The following is a 23,643-nucleotide window of genomic DNA, read 5'->3' as shown; positions in this document are numbered from 1 at the left end:
CAATCTCATGCACCTTCACTCTTCTGTCATCCATCAGCATATCATTGATTTTATCCATGATTTCTGGAGTAATAAACTCAGGAGGGCGTTCAGAACGTTCAGCGTCATGACCACTCTGAAAATTTTGGAACCACTTATAAACTGTTGTAATCGAAGGTGCAGAGTCTCCATATTATTTATCAAGCTTCTATTTAGTTTCCTGAGGCTTTTTGCCTTTCGTAAAGTAATGTTTAATCAACACACAGAAAAAAAATTCCGTCCATTTTTTTTGAAAATCACTCCACTTTCTCGATTCAAACGAATGCCAAACACAAAGAAATAGACCGATCTGGCTGAAAGTTGGTGTGTGTTCTTCCAAGCGATGCTACTAACTAAAAATAAACTCCATACACGCCAGTAATACCATCTCTCGGACTTTTCAAACGACCCTCGTACATGAAGTAAATTTTATTTGTTTAGGAACGACCAGGGTGTCAACCTATACACATTGAGTCCAAGAGAACAATTTCTCCCGGGCGACTTCTCCAAAATCCATTGTTCTATAGTTTTCTTTATTATTACATCTCTCAACCTTTTTTACATAAGGAAAAAGAACGTTGTGGGCTCAGTGGGCAATTCGCTTGGTAGAAATTTTTATGAAAGAGGGGATGTGTGTAAAGAATTAACTAAGTATACCAATTAGAATAGGAAAAACGGTTGATGCATGTACTTTGTCTTCTTTCTGGTTGATTATTTAATAACCGTGTGTGTCTGTTAACATCTCCATCTAAAATAAAGATACTTCAAGGTAACTTGAAATACAAGGTATCTCAATTACATACATCAGCCACCATTCCTTTTTTAATTGTTGTACCATACCAAGTGCAGGTCAACCTAAGTAGTACGGTTGTTTTTGTGATGTCAGAGCCGCTATGAAAAGTTTAAATATTAACCACGAAGCATTCATATATATAGATCCGCATCCCCCTATGCTTGCCCTTCCTAGGAGTTGATATTTTTGCCATTTGGAGGATATCCTCCCTTCAACTTCATATTCAAGGAATCTTACCACTTTGTGCCTCACTCCGTGGATCTCATCTCCTATAGTGGAAGGATCCTTCAATATGCAAATAACCCTTCACATCAAAGTCAGAGACAATTACAATCATTTTCTCTATGTTAAAAAATAGATACATTCCTCTAAATCTTCTAAGTTCCATAAAAAGACAGAATAACCGTTTGAAACAGATAAAGTTATCATCTTATATTCACAATTCATTCACTGCAATTTTTAGTCTATTTAAACTTTTAAAATTTCACAATTTTTGACATGATTCCATGCAAAATTTGGAATCAACATAACTCAAACCTTGGCGTACCTCAAATTGTGAACCATTATATTATTTATTATTGTATGTATTGTTAATTAGGGTTAGAATAAAATTTCTCAGCTAGCAAATCCTACTGACATCCTTCCCCTACCACACCCAAAAAAACAAAAAACACAATCTGCAGACTCTTCTTACGAGCAACAATAAATAAATTCCTTTTGGAAGCTTCCATAAAAGACAAGGTATTTATTCGACAAATTAAATAGTACTATGTTTCGTAATATTGAGAGAACATTCTTTTAAAAGACAGAGTACCAGTAGATGATAATACTCTGGTATATCAACTTTAAAACCCGTATACTACAACAAATCCATGCACAAATCAATATCAATACGTTTGTAATAAACATATTATGTAGGAAAATAAACAAGGAGAAAGAATGGATTTTATACCCTTCATGGGTTATTTGCATGGTTAGTATATTAACCTAGATCATTAGTATCTTGTTAGAGATAGGACTCAACAGGTTCGTCAGTTGACACAACTAAAGCTGAAGGTGCAGGCCTTCCATCCGTCGGCATGATCCCTCGATACACTGTTATTCCCTTTAGACTTTCCTGTCTATCCAACTCGCTCACACTACTCCCAGAGGTATCAATTAACTTTACATTCGACGCAAGAGGTCGCAAACGACAACTATTATTATTGGCTGTGATAGCAGAGGCGCCCACTGCCTTCGCAGCAGCCTCTTGCTCTGACTTTTTTTTCTGTTATTCTCTTACGGAGGCAGTTGATTTTTTGGTCCCTCTGAAATAGATTTTAAGGGTAAATTATGTACATATTACGTCAACAATCTATAGTATACGATTCTAAATTGTAATAATTTGACTTTTTTCAAAAATCTTTTATACTCCGTATACAATTTTTGTAGTACTGAGTGATCCATTAAAATCTGAACACTTTGAATTTTAAACTTCCACAAGATATAATTTATTAATTAACAATGGAATTTCAACAAAATGAATACTTTAAATAGATGTGTGTCTGAGCTCTCTTAATGTAGCCACCCTTAGTGGCGGTGCAAGGCCTGTCACACACTGTGGATGTATTCCTCTGTCATGACGGCTCAGTGCTGGCTGACAGTGGCTTTAAGGGCCTTGTTGTTTGGATGACGGATACTGCAGGCCTTCCTCTTGACATGTACCTAAAGGTGGAGTCAAGGGGGAACTCATGGACTTGAGGGAATTGGTCTTGGCTGTTTTGTTTAACTCCTCCGGTCCAGTTTGGCCTTTTTGACAGATCTCTTCTTCTTCTCCAACGTTTCAGACTTTCTGACGGTGTAGACGGTGGTCTTGGAGACGCCCAACTGCTTGGAGTGTGCGAATGGAAATTCTTCGATCACGTTCAAGTGTCCTTTTCTCTACCTGTACGTAAGCTAGAGAGCTCCAGATTGTTTTGTTTTGTAAATAATTGTTTATGCTTTTATATATCGAAATATGAATTGATATCAATCACTCAACCTTCATTAGTTATTTCATTATTAAGTGTTCAGATTTTAATGGACAACCAAATACGTAACGGGTTGATCAAGAATCTGTAATTAGTCTTTTCATATCAAATTTGATTCTCAATAATTTTTTATTTGGATTTTTTGAGTACTTTTACCCTTCTAATAGTTTTAACCAAGTTTTGAGTTAGAAAAAAAAACATTAATCTTTATAAAAATTAACTTATTATTTTTTAAAAATTTAATGTTATTTCCAAATATGTGCTAATATTTTATACACAATCATCCAATCATGAAAATTTGTAATGTAAAAGTAAAAAAATCAATATATTTTAAGGTTGTGTTTGCAAAAAAAATACACTGCGGAACACAATTTGTTTTACAAATGAATTGAAGCCAATTATGGAATTAGTCTTTGAGTGCAAAATCCAAAACTGATCTAGGATTTTTCTCGGCGGTCTGAATTCTGAATTATTTGGGGTTATACTAATTCGGAACTATTATCGTTCAGAGCCATTTTTTACCTTTAAGACAATCACCAAATTAAAAGTATCATTAGTAAAGCTAATATAAAAAATGTTTTGTTGGTTCTGTGTCTTGTTTTGAACTTGATATATTTCCTTTTTTATGGTGAAAAATGATAAAAAACGACACTCTTTCATAGATTCTTATAACTTATTCATCATTCATAGTGATAAGGAATATTATAAACAAATATTCAATGTTTAATAAATAAAAAAAATATGCATCACCAATGATCTTTTTTCGATTTTATGTTATGTTAGCAAACCCATTTTTATGGGGCTACTTTTCCTCATTTTTTACTATAAAAAGTAAATTTATACAGAATCATTAAAACAATTGTACATAAGCTTTATTAATCGAACTTTTAATTAGGTTATTGTCATAAGGGTAAAAGGATAATAGTTCTAAATTACTATAATCTCAGATATTTCAGAATTTAGACCCCAGAGGAAAAATTGAGATCAATTTTGGATTCTGCGCTCAAAGATAAATTGCATTACTGGCTTAAATTCATTTGTTCAAAATCCCCCCTCTAATTGTTTCCTTCTGTTATCAATTGTTTTTACCACAAAATAATTTATTAGGATTTCCCTTACAAAAGGGTATTGTCTAATTCAGCGGCAAAATTAATTTAAATGATTTTTTTAGCAGATATTTATTGCGGCTAAGTGCTAAAATCTTTAAAAACTCCGTCATAATTAATTACATGTATAAAAAAGAAAATAAATAAATCAAAATATAAATAGATAAATAATGGAGTTTTTATAAATTATTTTGTCAACATCTTATTGATTCATTCTTTAATAAAATTGAGGACAAATCAATATCATAGTTGAACTAAGCCTTCTAATTCTAGAGCCAAATACTCTTTTGTAAATGAACCCTTAATAATCCATGCTTTAAACAAATTCCTTGGCGTTAAAGAAATATTTGAACTCAAATTTAAAAAATTTCAAATAATAATTTAAATTTGATGTCAATTATTGGTTATTTTCTATTACTCAAAATTTGGGGCAAACCTATAATTAGAGTGTAAATACTCAAAAATATTACAATCCAAAATTCTTGAAACACGATTTGATACCAAACAACTAATTAGTAAGGTTAATAGAAATACAAGGCGACAAATTTTGATAAAACACGCAACACAACATACACTATGACGTCAATATTAAAAAGAGTGGTGAAAGTCAAACATCAGTCGTACACGCGTGATGATATAACCTTGTATTTCTATTAACCTTGCTAATTACAGATTCTTAGTCAGTGTTGTAATAGAATATATGTGGAAGTTAAAAGATTTATTTTTCACTACTGTTATCAATGTATATTGGCTCACATCCGCAATTTTCTTTTGGAGATCCTCGTTTTCCTTCAGAATGTTTTTATATTTCAACTCCTGCTCCGCCGTGTTTTTTTCATCATCTTCCTTTTCTCGGGGATCGTGGGCATGCTGGTGAATAAAGTGGATTTTTGGTACAAAGATGAGTGCCATGGATAGGAAGCAGCAAAATACATTGGCTAAAGATACAAAAGCAAAGGATGCGTTCTGTTGATCTCCTGTGGTTTAAAACAGATTAGTGAATAATGAATACAGGATATTAGAGTCCTTCATTACCAATCACGAGGGTGACGGGGGCAGTTATCATGCAAAGAACGACAACATTATAGATGGACATGCCCACCAATCTGGTATCATTAATTTGTTTTACTTTTACGGAACGAATTTCATAGGAGAGGAATAGTCCCAAAATGAGTTGGAGACCCTTGTATGTATACATGATCCCTAAAATGGAGATAAGATAGCTATCAAAGTATTTATTATCGTTTATAATAGTGTGTGATGTGAAGCAGTATAAGGTTTTTGTTATAGCTGTAAAAATGAAAATTCCTACGATAAATCGTAAAATATGTGTGTATAATGTATATAAATATATAAAAACATGTTATTATTATCAGATGAAATTATGAAAATTATACGGGAATGATTTCATGATCTCACACACATAACGGTCATTTTTTTTTCTACAAAAAAAATAATAATTGAAACAACGATTTTTGTAAATTTTTAATTAGAAGTATAAATATCTATCAAAAATGATAAGAAGCAATTACCTAGCCACACATGATGATGTTTGGATTTACAATGCTCTAATTGGGGCTGAATAACAACATCTTCCTCAGGATTAGGCGATGGTAATGGAGAAAAATTCCTTACTTCCCTTTGTAAGGGATCAACAATCGACCATACCGTTAGAATAATCAAATCTATTAACATAAGAAACCCCACGGCTGCCCATAGTTTCCATGGAATTACCACGGTCTGAAAAAATTAAAAAATCTTATTTAATTATTCCAAGACTCTGTCTCTCGTTTCAACCTTAATAGTTTCTCCTAGATCCTTATGTTTGGCTGTAAGTCGATGCACTCTCCATATCTTGCTAAACATTGCACCGTAAGCTAGAGAGAATCCCAGAGTGAGTAACCATGTTCCACTTCCACAGGCCAATGGAAATAATTTTGGGCTTACATATCGACCATCTAATCCTGTAATCATTTTTAGTAGAAATCTGTAATCTATGTATATTGAGTAAGCTTTAAAAAGAGACTTTACCAATTGGTATGGTTGCTAGCAAACAAAATATTACTCCAACCAGCATCAAGTTATTGCAGGAGGGGTGAGAATGTTGAATGATTCTATAAAAGGAAGAATACAATAGATTCATTGAATCATAAATTCTATAATACCTTCGATGCGAATATTTGAAATTAAAAATGATGAGAGAAATGGCAAAAATGATACCAAAGGTGGACACAGCAATCATGGAAATGTACAAATATAAGTTCAATTTCATTAATTTCATTTTCACTATTGTGCGATCTTGTGGTATTTTCTTTGAGCTCCAAATGACTCGATCCGTTCTCCCTCCATACATACCGTATTTTGGGATGAGCCATGTTAAGTTATCTGTTTTTTGATCGTAAAAGCCAACGACTTCGTATTTACCCTTTTGCAATTGCTCAACTTTGGTCCATGCTATACGATCTCCCGTTTTTTCACTAAATGCTACTTCACCCTATAGGTGAGAGAGAAAGAGCGGGTATGTAAGCCTATAAATGTAGTGCCTTTGATGTACTTACTGATATTCCCGTGAATTTAACATCGGCTATTTCTTCTAATATAATTTTGGCTATCTTGTTGTTGTCATAATTGTAGTCTTCTATGGTTTTACCTTGTTGGGCTAGTCTTTCCATGGTTTGATTCAAAGCTGTGCGTAAGAGATACATTCATATATTTAGACTCAATATGTATGAATAATGTAAAACCTACCAAGAGCTATGGCCCAAACAGCGTCATATGCCAAAGGGGCTTCAAGATACCCTTCAGGCATTATTCCATACTTCACGTCCCGTTCATACTTGGCTATTTGCATTAATTTTAGATTTAATTTGTACTCAAAGTCAGCTACCGTCTGAAAATAAGTATGAAAAAGAGTAAAATGATAAAGAAGTAGAAAATCATATTAACTATTTGATAAACCTACATTTCCAGAAATGGTTTTAAGGGATGTGTCCTGATTCTTCATGAGGGACTCAGTGGAGAAATGACCTTCAGCTGCTTCTGCCATTTGTATGATTGTACAATTAATATTATCCTCATCTAAATACTTTTGCTTCATGAACCAATCATCTTCGTACCATCCAATATAAAACCAAACATACTTTGGACCAAACAACTTCTGCTTATAGATTTCACAAAGAACACGTCGAGCCGCTTTTGCATAAAAAAGCCCAACAATAATGCGAGCATCCTGTCGTTTGAGATTTGCAACTGCTGCCTCTGGATCTCGAAGAAAACTTTGTCTGGTAGCAATGTTAATTCCACCCTTTTTTTGCATGCATTTCCAGGTCATTGAGAGTCTATATAATTCCATAAAGGCGAAAAATTAAATATATAATAACAATTTTACACAATAGGAACTACATTACTGTGCTAAAAACTTCTTCGGCCTCTTGAAGGATCGCAATTTTTGACCAGCCATACTTTTGGAAAATACGTATTCGAGTAGGATTGTTGACTGTAGCAGAGGGATGTGTTCTGTACAGGGTTGGAAATCGCATTCTGGGGATTAAAAAAGCAAAAAAAAAATATGTTCAATTTATCTTGGCATGTTTTAGCTATTTGAACAAATCTGAATTTAAATCTACGAAAATTATTGTCTTTTTTTTTATTTCAGGATTCGGAAATTATAAAAGATATCTCAGGAATGCAGAAAACCAATTTTAAGTGGATAACCAATCATTATATATATTTTAAAAATAACGTTCTCCGATATCAATCATACTCAATCAGAGGAAAAATAACTGTATCGAAGATATTCTAGAATGTTTTGCTCTGGTCTTTATTAATACCCACGTTAATATCTCAATGGACATTATTAATTAAGGAAGTCCCCCAATCAGCGTTAAACTATAATGAAATTCAATTATCTCAAAGGTACATACTTCATTAAGAAAAAAAGAGATCTGTATCTTGTCAGGTATTAAAACTATTTTCACCCTCTTTGAATTTTTTCGTAAATTAAAATATCCTTTTTATTCATAGATTTATTAAGATTTTGAGCATCTCTTGATACAACATCTGATGAAAATATCTAAATTGAATATCATCAGTAATTGCAATCAATTGATATACGCTTCCTTGCCTATTTGAAAGAGCTGGCGATGAGGCTCCATAGCATATAGTAACAAGATTCCACATTTTGGCTGCTTCTGCTACCGTTGTGCAGACTGTTGAGCAGCCAGCCAAAAGAATAACTTTCTGTGGTTTGTTGTACAAGAGATCATATAGGACTGCAGCACCTTTCCCGGAGTCACACTATAATCAAGATTAACATTTTTTATGACTTTAGAAATTAATACGAGCATATGTTGTGATTTTATACCTCACTATCATCCATGTATAACTTTAGATTATATCCTGGAAGGAGTGAGTTAATTTCATTGACATCCTTGAGAGCCATTTCTACTGCAGGTAAACATGCCTAAGAGATAGTAATAGAGTTTAAGCAGAGTTTTAGCAGTATGAATTATGTTGCTAACTTGTTTTTGGATCTTCCAAGAATTCATGTCTTTTAAAAATTACATGCTTAAATTATTTTGCAATTTGAGATTGAATGTACAAAAAAATGATTAAATGAAATGAGCGGACATAACGAACAAATCAATCTTGGTTATTACTTACTCGTCCACCTTGCCATCCTTCGATTCCATCAATTGGAAATATTCCCGCCAAATTTATATCCTTTTTAATTGAGGCATGGAGACTACGACATATACCCAGGATTATGATGACAAACAGGCTTAATCTTACCATGATCACAAAGTTAAAATTATTGTCTCATTTGAGAGCTTTTTTTACAAAAAGATTTTATACTTTTGCTTGGTTGTCATTATGCATATACAAGCATTTATACACTACTGTAATGTAATATCGATCGATTCGTAATGTTATTTTAAGGAAGAGAGGCTGCTGTCCTCATTTTCTCTTTCAACAAAAAGGGCTTTCTCACAAACACGACAACTTAACAAGGGTTATTATCCTTCTAGATATCCCTCATTCTACAATTAAACAAAATATAATAAGAAAATCATAATGCATTTTACACAAATTTATTCATTAGATTAAAGACAGATAATATATAACTAATCCCAATGGACAATATTACAAAAAGAAATCTATAAAAGAGTTTAAATAAGAGATGACAGTTTACTATACAATAAGAAATACTGAATGAGGTATAAATGGAAAATGAAATAAACACTTTTCATTTGATCTGTTTTACTCTCTTCTTGTAGTCTTCTTCGGTGAGTTCGTAGCCCCAATGTAGAAGTACCTGTCGAATCTTTAAAAAAAATCAAATTATTAGCATCATTTGACATCGAAAGTTGTATAATACTTACGACTGGGCTCACAACAGCGTTATCATATTTTACAGCAGCCTTATAGATTTTGGTAATCAAGTTATTCTTCCATCGACCTTTTTCTCCACAGCACTTTGACCAACGATCAATTTGTCTATCATCATCCGGAGAACGACGTCCCTAAATAAATATAATATGCATTTACTGACTTAGTTAACTTATCAGCTCCTTTACCTGATAGAAACGACAGTACCATTGAAACCAGCCATAGGGATCTTGTTCCTTTATCCAACCTGACTCTTCCCACATCTCTAGCGAGCCTCCACATTTAACCTAGAATGGAAATGGAAATGCTATGAAACAAGTTCAAAACTCTATATGTACGCAATGGATTGAATTAATTAAACCCCAAAAAACTATTTTCTATGTGCCGTAACTATAATAACTCCAGATATATTAACTATGTCATGGGCCCAGAGATAAAGTGTAACAAATCACATTGTGTCAAAAACGAAACTTTAACATCACATTAATATACTATAAAGTTGTAAGTACTAGACAAATACTGTGCAAGGAAATATTTAGTAAAATCTACACATCAAAATAATAACATAGTTATGAATATCCTGATTATGAAATTTTAAATCACCTATAACTCACACTTCTACATCAGACTCACAATATTAGTTTACACATAAATAAAGCAAATTGAGATGGTGGCATGATTGCAGTACCTTGTATTTGTTCTTCGATGCATCATAGATTGGAGATGCAACTTGTGTCTTGATATTTAAACCTTCTAGCCTAAAAGTTAAAGATATCCATATATCATTTTTGAGCTTTAATTAACTCTAGTGGACCTACCAATCCTGAGGGAGTTCTTTCCATACTTCCGAACCATATTTTAGTTTAGTAACTGATGAATAAATAGGGCGAAAATAAGTACCTCCAAAGCTTCCGGCCTGATTTTAACAAAACAATGCATAAATCATTATTCATCATTATATATACATTAATTATACACTCACCTGCAGAACTTCTTTGGGAGATTTATTTGGTTTGAATTCCTTACGATCCTCAAATACATAAATACCCTTACTATTACGGATTGGAAGAGGGGCAGTTAGTTCAAAATTGGGCTGAACATTGGGGTTTTCTTCCTCTTTTTGTTCTTCCTTTTTACTAACCGGCTTATTCATTTCATTCATCCAGTCCTTGATGAGAATTTTAGCCTTCTTCTTAACTTTATCATTTGTGGAGGACTTTCGAAGCATGTCCAACGTGACAGCAATTTTGGTTTGTTTCAATACATCTTTATTGACGGGGATTTTTGAGAGATCTGTCAAAAGGGTGAAACAGTCTGGATCTGGAAGTGTTATAAATCATAATTATTTAATTGTTGTTATTAGTAATTTTAAATTTATTAAAGGATACTTAATACTTTAATTTATACAAAACGTACCTTTTTTCCCAAGTTTATCCAACGCTTTTTTTATTTCTAAAACTTTATTAATATTGTCTTTTGCTCCCATGATAAATGAGATTCTTATTTCAATTCATATAGATTTTTACCACGGACTTCTCTACGATGTTTGAGAATAATGAAATAAAATAAAGCTCTATAAAGTTCCCCTCTTTTCACCAATAGTGTAATATTTATGTTTATGTAACTTCAAAAAAAAATCCTCTTCCCTCCTTCTAAAAGAAAAGATTTCATTATAAATTAAACACTGACTAGATTTTATAATTAAAGAAATATATAGTTTATAGATTAACTATTAAGTATTTTATCAATGAGTGATGAACGCTAATAAGTAATAATTATGCGATTAATACCCTCAAATTAATAAAATCTTGAAAAGTACTAAAGAGGTTGCGCTGAATACTTTCTTAATATTTTCTTTCGAAAAATAGGGGAGACTAGGGTAGATTACACATATCAAGTTATAGCATAATACATCATCAATAATTATTCAAATAAAATAATTTACATACTACAATAATGGAAAACTGACTGTATTACTATCACAAAAAATATTGATCCTTCACAAAATTACTTTTACTCCACAAAATCATTTTTTATTCAATAGTTCAAAAAAAAAGTTAACATTGTTATTCTTTTTTTACACAATAAACTAATTCATACAAGGCTATGGATATAAAAAAAAATGTCCAAAATGAATATTATTATTTTTAAATTGTGAGAGAAAAGATTCAAATTTGACATCATATTACCTACATAAATATAGATCTATTTAGAAAAAACGATATCTTTTCGCCAAATTTGATAATAAGAATTTAGTCAAAGAGTATACCATATACCCTCCCCCTGTAGAAAGGGACTGTCTCCATTATATTATAATTTATAAGTATCTATTCTATAGTATAATTTATGTTATATTGTAGCTCGTTTGATGTTATGAAAAAGGACAACTATTCCTGGTCTTCCCTACTTCAAAAGCGACATCTTGCGGCCAAAGGTTTTATTGTAGCCAAGGAAATTATTAATTAGCTCATCCAGATAATAGTTAATAGTAATAATAATAAGTAGGTAATACTCAAGGTTAATTGTATTTCTATTAATCTTAATCGATATTAGACAAATGGCAAGAGTAACACTTTACTTAGTAATTTTCTAGTTTTGACACCTTGCTTTAAATTTATAGATTTGGGTGAGATCATGATTCTTCGAATTCCATGGGTGAAATGAAGGTTCATAATGGCTGGAACAGCATCATTTAGTACTTATTATTTGCCCAACTGAAAAGTGGAGATAATGAAAAGAGTTTGAACTCTGCATTAATACCCAATTAATTTGGTCATTCGGATTAATAATTTAATGGTCATTAGTCATTACACATTTGAATGGATCTTTTCCTACGAAGTATTAGCCCATCTATTTAAAATGAATTAATATATTTTCATTTAGATATCCTAGAAAAAGCCTCTTACTTGATAATCAGTGATCTCATCTCTTTAGAGGATAATCGTATGCCTCATTCGTTGGGTTTAATCTCTTTTAATGGAAGGAACGTTCGTTATGAAGATAGACTTAAACATCAAGGTATGATGGTAGTGACTTCTAAACTCGTGGGTCATCGTCCATCGGCTAATTTTTTTAAATATATATGAGTTCTGCTATCTGCTAGCTTCAGTCTATCCAGATCTTTTATAAAATAATCGTAATTAATACTTCTTTTATTAATTAAGTATTATAAAAACTGGAAAAAATAATATATAGATATAACAACTGAATAAAAAAGGAACAGAAAGAATTATCATCCTTAATCATCAGCTTTTTAACTTTTTATTTTAGTCCTCCTCCACATTGCATACTACTACTATATTGATTGGAGTCCTTCAGTGTCTTTGATAAACTAAACTATCAAGTCAGATAGCATACTAATATCTATTATATTTATAAAAAAACAGTGTGTTGTGTAGAGTTTGTACTAAGAATATACATCTTGAACACTCCAAGTCTCATTCCCGATCCTTTAATTACTTGAAAGTCTCACCTATTATGGGTAAAATTGTGGAAGACGAACTTAAACCTATTTTTGAGATTTAGATCTGCTGATCTTTATTAATATATTTTTAGGGAACTGTTACGTGATTAATTATGTAAAATATTTTTATAAATGCCCTCTTAACTATTGGAAAAGACACAAAATACAACCCTTTAAAAGTTGCAAAATATTTGAATGATTGTAATCCAAACCATTTAAAAATAATATAATGAAAGGGTTGTCTAGAAAAAGGAATTAAATCAAAAGTAAGAATAGTTTTAAACGGTGTATTTTAAAAAAAATTCTACGTCAACAATTTTTAGGTTAAAAAGTGGCTATTTGGTGTTTTTTTTTATGGCATTGTCACACAAACCCCTAACTAATTATTTTTGCTAGACTTAGTTTGAAACATAAAGTTACCTCAGATCTATAAGACTATGTAAAAAGGGATACACTCAGCTAAAAAGGTTTTAAGTTTGAATATATGGAGCATCAAATACATAGGTATACTAGGTAAAGGAATTCTAGAACTCCATGATTAGATATATATATTGGTGATAATCTGAGCTACAATTTTATCTCAATATTAAAATATATATTGTTTCAAATTTGGTCTTTTAAGTCCGAAGTATTCGATTAATCTATTTTTCACCATTCTTGGGATGTACATTTTGTATAAGTATAACGAAGGAGAAGACGGGATTGAGGGCTGAACATACAAGGCGTCCGCAGGGGAGGGTCTGTAGTCCCCCCCCCCCATTTCCAAATTTCCGACAAATTGAATTTTTGTGAATAGCTATCGATGTTTGATTTTTTATTTATTTTTGAAATTATTTTTCCCAAAAAAATTTATTCCATTTTTTTTACAAAATAATTAAAAATTTTATCAAGATTTTTCAAATTTTATTCCAAAACATTTAATATTTGCAAGGTTAATCGAAATATAGTGTTATAACATAACGCCTGTAGGAGTGATACTGATGTTTGACTTTCACCACGGTTTTAATATTGATGTCATCATAGATGAGGGATTGAGTGTTTTTCAAAATCAGTTTTTCTTGCCCAGCAGTCTGTACTATACATTAAATAGAAAATTCTAGGAATAGTGACGTCATGACTATTTGTGATTGCGTGGTTTGTCAAAATCAGGAGTCGGCACAATAGATCAGATTGAAAATTGGAGCAACCCCAATTACATGATTGTCTAACCTTGTATTACTTTTTTTCTTGAATATTTGAAATTTTTCAAAAAAATTTATATTTAAAATTTTTTTCCAAAAAAATATTTGATTGTCTTTTTCTAATATTTTTTACTAATATTGGCTTAATTAATAAAAAACTACACTTCTTCACAAAAAACCAAAAATGAACATGATAAACACACCAGCCTATAAACTGGATACTCAATAGGCAAAGAAAATTAGAGTCAACTGATAGTTTATATATTATCTATGTTAAAAAAAAAGAGTAGTATTATTCTGTTGTAGTCAACAGCTGAAAGACAAGTCGTCATTTTTCTCCTTTTTATTCAATAGGTTGTGCATCCAATTGTTATACAGGTCGGTGGGTAAACTTGACAATTTGCTGAATGTTTAAGAAAAGAGAAAGAATAATGTTCATGACATTTCATATGATCAGCTACAATCAGCTGTGACTAAGGAGGAAGGCGAAAAGGATCAAATCAAGGGATTTTTCTAGAATTAATCCTATGTCGATGCCCAATTCTACTCCAACAAGGACTTACAATTATAACTCAGCTACAAATCCACAGGGTTAAGCTCCGTCTTTTATGAGCACACACGAATGTTCAATCAACTATTAAATATAATTGAATCAATTAGGAAAGGATTTTCAATACTTAGGAATTAAATAATAATGACAAATGCTAAGGAAAAGAAAATTTCTATTTTATATTACCAATGACAAATTAACGGACCAGCTAAAAAACACACTGGATTGACATCATTACTAATGTTCATTTTAAATTATTGGCAATTCTCTTACAACCCTAAATATAAATTATATATACTTATTCAATTATTTTTATTTTATTGAAAAAGAAATCAAACTAACGTTTAAATGACCATACTTGACCATGTTACAACCTGAAACATTTATTCCATCAGCAGTGAAGTGGCACGACATTTACAAGGGAGGCCAGGAGTCTTTGCTAGCTTTTACTGTTTGGAAGGGGGCTTAGCCCCAAAAATTATCAACACTGTAAATTAACCATTTATATGAATTGGTTTATTTTATATATATATATATATATTCTATCAAAGGATTATCCGGTGTTGCTCATACCAAGGAAGGAGAGTTAAATCACATTTAGAACCCTTTGGTGCTGGCAATCATTATAATATAGCGCATATACATAATATATATATATATTATTAATTTAAAAAAATGTGTTATAAACTTCAAATAACATACCAACATATATGCATGAAAAAATTTGTCTAGATAAGAGCTTCATCTTTTATTTTTGCAAAAAACTTTTTTACACTAATTTTGTAGAAAAAAAGTATTTTATAGCATTTTTTTCCATTTTAAATAGGAACACAAACCTACCAATATATTTTTTGGACTTACTAAAAAAAAGTTATGAAAAATAATGTCGTCGAAAAAATAACCCTCTATAACTGATTAATTTTTGCAAATATTGCAAAAATTACATTATAAAAATTATTGAAAATATTTCATTATGTAATGTTAGGGTTTTTAATTCTATGTCCAAAATGCATCGTTTTGTGGATTTTCTTCTTAAAAATTGAAAATTGATGTTTGACGAAAAAAAGAGAAAAAAATGAAAAATTATTCAAAAAATGTCCAATATTTCAGTTTAACATATCAATTTTTATGTGTCATATTTATTTGCAAACGAATTTCTACAAACTTTATTTAATATAAAAATCCAATATTCCATTGGAAATACATTTTGATGCACAAAAAGAAAAAGAAAAGTGCAATTTTCACTGATTTCTTATATTGCCCATAACTTATTTGATTTTGAATGAATTTAGGAAACTTTTTTTTTCGTAGAGTTGTTTTTTGAGACGCCAGTTACTTGTTGATTTATAACTTAAACTCCTATCTATTCTCCTTGACCTCCATAAAAACAACTTTTGTATTTTTAAATTTTGAATAGGTGGCCCTCATATGATCCTCCCCCTTAAAAATCGGAACTCCCTCTTAACCTAACCAGTTTCAAAATAGGTACCCATGTAAAATTTCAGCCTCCTATGTACAACGGTGTGTGCACCCATAAAGGACACACAATCTAACTCTGTTACATTTATACAGATGATGTTTTTTAATATTTATTTTTTTGGGTGGGGTGGGGAGGGGTGGAAAGAGGTACCATAAACTTTGAAGGGATTGAGCCCCCCCCAGAAGTTAGCACCGCCACTGATCCCAACACTTTGCTACAGACTTACAAAAGTGTATACTTTTTAATATAGTAGATCTTTGTTAAGTGAATTTTGTATCATTTTTAGAAAATAAACTTCAGATCTTCTTTTGATTAAGTATTTCCTTTAGAATGTATTTTGTGGTTTTGTGACAATTTGCTAGACTATATGTTCATTCAGCGAATTTTCTTTCTGCGGAGTGTCTGCTCACGATATTTGGACGCCCTTCTGCAGCTGATTAAAAAATTTATAAAGATTATTCAATTATTTTTTGTTCAATCTGTGTTTTTAGAAAACAAATTTCGATATTTGTTTTTGTAGATGAGAAATTTCTCATCTGACTTATTTTTTAAGTCAGATGAGAAATTTATTTAATTTTTTTATTTTTTATTATTGAATTTCTTAAGCAAATAAAGTTTAAATCTTACATTTTCCCACTAATATTTGCGTATCTTATATAAAATTTGGCGCTCTTTAAATATGCATTGCTGAGGAGCTATGAACTCTAGCCATTACTCATCTCTGATCACTCTATTTGAGTAGTAATTCAAAATAAAACAATTTCAAAATGGCCCTTAAAGTGTAATTATATGTACTATAATTTTGAACAAATAAATTACGTGTCAGACTATCAATTATAATCAATTGATCTTCATGCTTCAATTAAGATAATAAAAAGTTAATGTGCTGTATTACAATTATAATTATTGTTGTAAATGATTTTAAGTAGAAAAAATATATTTTTTGATTCCACTGAGTGTCACTTGAAGAAGAACCTTTACTCAGAATATGTCGTCATGATGTACCATATATGATATTATATATTTTTTCTCTATTATATGTAGTTAATTCACAATAAAAAAAGTTTCTTATCATTCTCAATAATTACGAGATACCATTTCAATACAATAGGGAGGATTTAAGTCATATACCAACAAATAAATATAAAAATGTTTTGAAATTTGGCAAACATCATTATGAGCAATGGGGTAATAATAATTTAATCACACCAATCTGCTAATTTCTATACATCTATGTGGAACTTCCTGGATGACATGAGATTCCAAAGGAAAAATTTCACTCTCGTATTTGATAATTTTAACAATGGTTGCTAGTATCGTAATTCAAGATGATCTGCTCATGGGAAATGAAGTACGAGTTTCGATCGGAGAGCTATTCGGAATTTTTTCTATGAGACCGAGTCAGTGGTGCCAGAAGCATAGAGATCTTTGGGCTACCACTTATTTATATCAATAAAAATATTAGTCTTGTCTAAAAAATTTTAAAGGTCAAACTCTTGGAAATTCTTTTTTGTTTTCAATTTGTCTTTTATAAAAACAAGTTATTCTTTCAAATTTAGTTTCTTAAAAAAGTTATTTGCCAAATTTACCATTTATAAAAAAAACATCTCAACGACCGGCCGTCCTAAGGACCGATATGAACGATCTTAACATCAAATTTGTACTCACTGAAGTACTCCATTGTGGCGCATGGAACAACTTTTCTGAGGAGTTTGTCATGAACTCCTGCATGGCCTTACGCGATGTGTGAAGGCTGTGATTGATAATAAATGTGGCAATATTTAGTGAAAAAAGCTTAGCAAAAATCTTGGCTACATTTTTTGTTAACATTATTTTTTTGCCTATTATTGAAAATATAAAATTATTGATGTATTTCCAAGTCCATCCCTCGAGTCCACGTTTTGCTGCCCTACCCTGTATACTTCTATAAAAACTGAAAAGTTTCATAAAGAAAAATACAATCAAATATAAAATATTGTGAGGAAATAAAATTTTTGGAAGCACCTTCTATGTTCTTAACATTAACCAGAGCATCAGTCCACTCAAAAAAACCTGAGCGCGCTCCTTCTGCCACTCAATTACTAATTTTGTGAGTGCACTCCCGAGTTTTTTAAAGCAATGAGCGCTCTCTCGCTCAATTAAAAATGAGTGGCTCTCATTTCTTCGATCGTGTCGATGTATTTGAATTTGACAATTATTTATGATTGCAATTAAATTCAATATATTGCAAAGTTCAAGTGTACCGTACAATTTGTGACAACAATACATTGTTTGCAATAGCTTAAAATAATCCAAAAGATTGATTTAATTAAAACAGGTAAGACGAGAAGTTTTTATCTTTCTTTTGGTGTACCTTGGACACAAAAAGTTTGAGAACCATTCTATTAGGGGGCATGTGTGTACGAGGTTTAGTGCATCCAGTTAAGCCTAATAATGAGCTTGAAATGTGTTTTTTTTAAAATGTAAAACAAGATTTATTACCGTTTAATCAACATTTTTAAGATTACAAAATCTGAAAATAGCATGAGTGAAGTGAAAATATTGATTTTATTATGTATTTTTAAATCATATTTACACCAAGGATAGGGAATAATTCTATTTTTAGAGGGAGATGTTAACACACACACACGACTTATTAAATAATGAACAAAATAGAAGAAAGAGAACACACATCAACCGTTTTTCCTTGTTTTATGCCTTTTGATTGAAAAAAGGAAGTTATGCCGCCATACACTGGTTTATCAAGTCATATAAAAAAGAAAAGGGGGAGTACATATATTTAAGCTTGTAAATCCTAAGCATTTTTTATCATGCGGGTTATCATTGGGAACCTGGCCAATATTTTTATATTTTTTCAAGCTTTTGTCACTCTTCCTTCATTCTTGAGGAGAGAACATCAAAGTATTGAGTAAATACATGTGAGTGTGCACATAAAAAACAGGGGTGTACCAGTCAAAATTTGTGGGGGAGTTGTCTTGTATATTGTTAAAGCAAGGTTTGTATGTTCGTCGACACCTAAAAGCTCCAGGAAAAGTGATAATCAGACAAATGAAGATCCTGATAGTTGAGAACGTATGGGTGGGACTGGCTGAAAGTTTATTATTTCTTCTTAGAGTATAAAAATGAATACTGAAATGTGATAGTTGGAAAATTCCCCAAAGGAAAGTTGCTCGTAGGGAAATTGACGAAGCCGGAATTTTGTCACCCAGAAGCATAACTTTTAGTTAGCTTTGAACGGTCAAAGTTACATATCACTAAGCCTATCAAACTCTTGAAATTACCTAAAATCAATGAAGCTTTGTCTTAAATACAATTTAGTTTTTTAAAAATGTATTTGATTCATTGCCTTTTATCATTAAAAGGCTTGATTTACAATATTAAATTTCTAATTCACTTGATTGAAAATAAGAGAGTATGGTAAAAATTCATTTTTATTATTGATCTATAATTTAAACAATCTCATCTGTATTTTCTAGTGATGAAACGATTCCAAAAAAAGAAACCCCAATGCCGATTCCAATGCATTTCTAGAAAAATTAGTGATGCCGATTCGGATTATTTAATATTTTAAGTAATAGTTAACCAATACTATTTTGCTATGAGGGCTATCACTTGAATATATTTAAGGGGCCCTTTTATTTTATTTTTTACGAAAAATTAAATTTCGAATATACAATTACATATTTTTTTTTTTTTCAAAAACCCACATTTATTCACAAAAATTAAATGTTTGAAAAAAAAACAAAAAAAAAACATGTTGATTCTCAAAAAATTAAGTTTCTTGGAAAAAACATCAACAGTTGTTCACAAAAAAATTAATTCCTTTATTGCCCCCATTATTAAATAAAAAATAATAATAATGATATTTCTGCGGACTTATGTTTCAGTACACTCATCGTTTTGGTAGGCGGGGTCCCCTACTAATTCTTATAGTTAGGACAGTGAATAGATGCTATAAAGATTTCATGTAGGTATCTACTGAAATATTAAAAACTTTAAAAGAAAGTATATAACGAACTTTTGAACTTTATTTTTTAAAACACACACATAATATTATGTTCATCTCAAAATAATTACTTTTAGTACTATGTACAATCTACATTTATGTACTACTTAAGTACAGCAATAATATCTTTATTCCTCTATCTTGGAAGTTGGAGCTTTATGTCTATTACCACTGGGAATATTGAAAAGGAAGTTTACGATTTTTATGTCCCTTTTCTTCATTTTATAGTCATGGAATGTTTTGGAACAATGAAATTGGTATTGTTTTTATGTTTATTTCCTTTTATAATATATGCATATAATATTACTAGGATGTACCCGTATTACAGAGTTTATTATGAATAATTTAATAATATATATATTTAAAATATTAAAAAATTATCTACATTAAATATAAATGAAATGAAATTGATTTCTCCCATTTAAGTAATGAATGGGAGTCCCCAAAACACTTCTATACTTCCGTGCACGCCTCTTGCCTGTTTTTTTCTCTCCGTAAATCGGCATTTTGTAACATACCTACTTTATTTGCTCTATTTTTGGGGAAGGTATTATATATAATTGACACTTACATTTAGATTTTCATGGTGAACTCCAATCCAACGTAATTCATTTACTGAAGCTTCAAAACACTATAAATCAAACCTTCATATTTTTAAGAAGTTAACCCCTAATTATTATTTAATAAACTTAGAGAGAGACAGATGTTTTTAAGGCCCGGTAGCATACACATCTTGATGAATGGGCCAGCAAGACCTTGAGGATTTATTATTGCATTATTAAATTCAATTCATTTATCTTAAACTATAATTCGCAGTTGCGAGTCTTTGAGTACCTGCATAATTCTAGTCGATTTTATAGCTTCATCGTCGAGTTACTTAGATTTAGTTACTCATCAAAAATTAAAAAAAGACGAACTGATTACGTTTGACGCTTCTCTCTACTCATGTTTTTTGGTTTTTAAATTTCATTTATATGGTATTGTGATCAACCATGCAACAATCAAACAGGGCCAATCCAAATCAATTTGGCGCCCTATGCAAAATATTAACCAATAATATGTTAATTCAATATTATGCTTTTACACAAAGCTGAATATATTAATTGCCTTAGAGATTTATTATATTCTGAGAAAATATAAATACTAACTACTTCTAATAAAATAATAAATAATTAAAAAACGTAGCATCCATAGCCAATGCAAAATATAAAATTGAACTATGTACAAAAACAAAACTGTAGACAAGTGTTACAAAATAAAAATGTTACAACTGCACGAATATATGTATAGTGTATACCTTTGGTATGCACTTATTATTTTCATACTAAGGAATTCAGTTATTAACCTGTCGGAGCAGTGCATTCAGGTCGGGTTGAAGCCAAAAATATAGACAAGTGATTCCGGACTAATTTTATCCACTCACACCGCAAGTATCCTAACTCCCTCCCCCCTTCCACCCCAAAATTCTTGCATTAATGTATCTAACAATAAATAAAAATAATGAAAAGAGAACTCTCCTGTCTGAAGATGTTAACACTATAGATAAACTAGGACCACTTTGGGTATATCTTAGATGAGCTCACAGGAGGAATTTAGAACCTTTTGAAAAAATCAGCAAAGGAATTAAAAACCAATCAGAGGCCTTTCCAAAAAAAAAGTAAGGTAATCAAAAGGTGAATGCCCACTATGAATTTGTGGTTAACCGCTCAACCTACAAGACTACGAGCTATAGATTCATTTATCGTCTTACGATTACTTCATGTTTTCTTTTTTATTTGTGTATTTGTGATTTTCTTGTTGTTTTTAGTATATTTGTGATTTCGAAATCCCGGGGTTGTGTGGCTTGAAGTCTCAGACCGGGAGGTCCGTGCTAAATTTAGTGGGATGACATCACAGGCCCTCGTGGTTGAGAACGGGACAGTGTGGGCTAAACCTTTGAATAATAAAGACATTAATTCAATTTATCCTAAAAAAACTGAGAGACACGAGGAATCGATCTTTTTTTATGACTAAAATCAACTTATTAGTAAAAAAATAAACTTGCCCTCTAGAGCCCAGGAATATGGTCCAACCATAATGAAACATAGTCTTAAATACGTAGCACAGAATTCTAAACAACTTTTATTTTATATCTGTCTCCGTTCGTGAAATAAATACCCTGGTTATACCTTTTGTATGTATCGGACATACATATGTACAAACAAACACCTATTATAATATTATGTTATATTAGATAAATATCTGAGAGGGAAATATAATTGGATTGGGATCTTAATACTTTTGTCACTTGATATATGTTTAGTGTTATGAACATTAATTGGTTTAACTCGAATTAGCTTTTTTTAGGCTATGAGTAATACTCTTCCATTATTTGAAGGATTATCCATCAGTTGAAAAAGAGTTGTTAATTACCATTAACTGATTTTTTGTAGAAAAGATATGAACAATACATATGTCAGAGTAGAGATTGAAATCCAGTAGAGTCGTTCATTCTCCTAGAAGAGATCATGACTGTAATCTGTCCTAGGACAGACTACAGTCATTTCATTCCCACATTGAAGAGGGATATTTAGTGACGTAATACGGTTAATGTTTCTACACTAGTTAGTAGTTTTTGTGTAAGGCTGTAGAGGGAGGGATTGGCACTGGGTAGTCAGCACTGGAGATGAGTGGTGAATGATGATTAGTGATGGGTGGGAGACGGATACGAATGATTTATGGTGTTTATGGATTAGAAATGACGTCGTGATAAATCTTTTATCGTGAGTAGAAATGAAAACCCAATCCGTTGATATTATTTATACCTTGGGAAATACAAGTAAATGACGTCATTGCTCTTCCTCTTCTTCCTCGTCATTTACTACTTGCTCCTACTCCTTTTCATCCATCGACGATCATCGATTTCATTATCTCCTTTTCTCTTCTCTTCCTCTTTTCACAATTCAAATCTACGTTAACAATAAATATAAGCAAATATCCTACAAGGTACAACAATCATCATCATTCATAGGATCATGCTGGGTCTCGTAATAAATTTCTAGAATAAATAATTTATCCCTTTCATATCCAATCACAGCTCTTCAAACTTCAATACTCAGGTTTCAAAGCATTTTGAAGGAGACACGGAATACTACTACTATGGTCCGGAGCGAAGAATCATTGACATTCATATGCAGTCAATTTCTTTATCAAGAGGCTATACGAGAGTTATAGAACTAGATCAAGACGTGGACCTCGTCCATGAAAGTCTGCATGCATTTCTGAATATGATATATAATATTAAATATATCTAAATATTTTATTAACTTATCACAATCATAGGTTGTGTTGTGATCACTTCGACCCTTCACTTGTGCTCCCCTTGCTGTGACTCGGGGAAACAACTCTGTTCTTTATAGCAATCTTCATATTACCGGGAGGATTTTGGATCCTAATGAATGGAAGTAAAAACATTGTTTAAAGACCCTATCTGAAATAAAACACGATTTTTAGTGCTTGATAAATACAAGCAGCCGATTGATCTGTTGAGTTGAGAATTGAATAGGATAAGGAGATCTTCACATTTTGAGATTTAAGGTCGAAATATCATTAATTAATAGAATAATAATTATAATTTTTATTTCACAGTCAAATTCAAACTCAGAAAGTC

General features: G+C 31.3%; 2 protein-coding genes and 1 long non-coding RNA gene across 3 annotated transcripts; 1 reads left to right on the top strand and 2 right to left on the bottom strand.

The window, feature by feature from the left end:
• Positions 1–1,541: 1,541 nt before the first annotated feature.
• On the bottom strand, positions 1,542–8,856 carry LOC121120142 (gamma-aminobutyric acid type B receptor subunit 1-like). Its single transcript, XM_040714982.2, is given in 15 exon segments — positions 1,542–2,118; positions 4,683–4,903; positions 4,962–5,129; positions 5,459–5,666; positions 5,724–5,890; positions 5,958–6,040; positions 6,092–6,420; positions 6,485–6,612; positions 6,675–6,816; positions 6,889–7,245; positions 7,247–7,264; positions 7,334–7,466; positions 8,050–8,222; positions 8,290–8,388; positions 8,589–8,856. Coding segments are annotated over 15 exon segments (2,463 nt in total). The 5' UTR covers positions 8,721–8,856; the 3' UTR covers positions 1,542–2,013.
• Positions 8,857–9,000: 144 nt separating this feature from the next.
• Positions 9,001–11,163, bottom strand: LOC121120143 (putative transcription elongation factor S-II). The gene is made up of 7 exons (XM_040714983.2): positions 10,731–11,163; positions 10,297–10,634; positions 10,133–10,230; positions 10,003–10,072; positions 9,503–9,601; positions 9,308–9,448; positions 9,001–9,249 (listed from the first exon to the last, which is right to left on the bottom strand). The coding sequence occupies exons 1-7, from the start codon at positions 10,798–10,800 to the stop codon at positions 9,172–9,174; spliced, it is 894 nt and encodes a 297-aa protein (XP_040570917.1). The 5' UTR covers positions 10,801–11,163; the 3' UTR covers positions 9,001–9,171.
• A 582-nt stretch (positions 11,164–11,745) lies between these two features.
• On the top strand, positions 11,746–12,556 carry LOC121120864 (uncharacterized). Its single transcript, XR_005865240.2, has 3 exons — positions 11,746–11,819; positions 11,935–12,152; positions 12,207–12,556. It is a non-coding gene; the product is annotated as an uncharacterized lncRNA (long non-coding RNA).
• The last annotated feature ends 11,087 nt before the right edge of the window (positions 12,557–23,643 follow it).

The sequence above is a fragment of the Lepeophtheirus salmonis genome, chromosome 6 (genome assembly GCF_016086655.4).
Source record: "Lepeophtheirus salmonis chromosome 6, UVic_Lsal_1.4, whole genome shotgun sequence".
NCBI classification, from domain to species: Eukaryota; Metazoa; Arthropoda; class Copepoda; order Siphonostomatoida; family Caligidae; genus Lepeophtheirus; species Lepeophtheirus salmonis.
The sequence above is the reverse complement of the archived record's forward strand: the minus strand, read 5'-3'. Positions and strand labels throughout refer to the sequence as shown.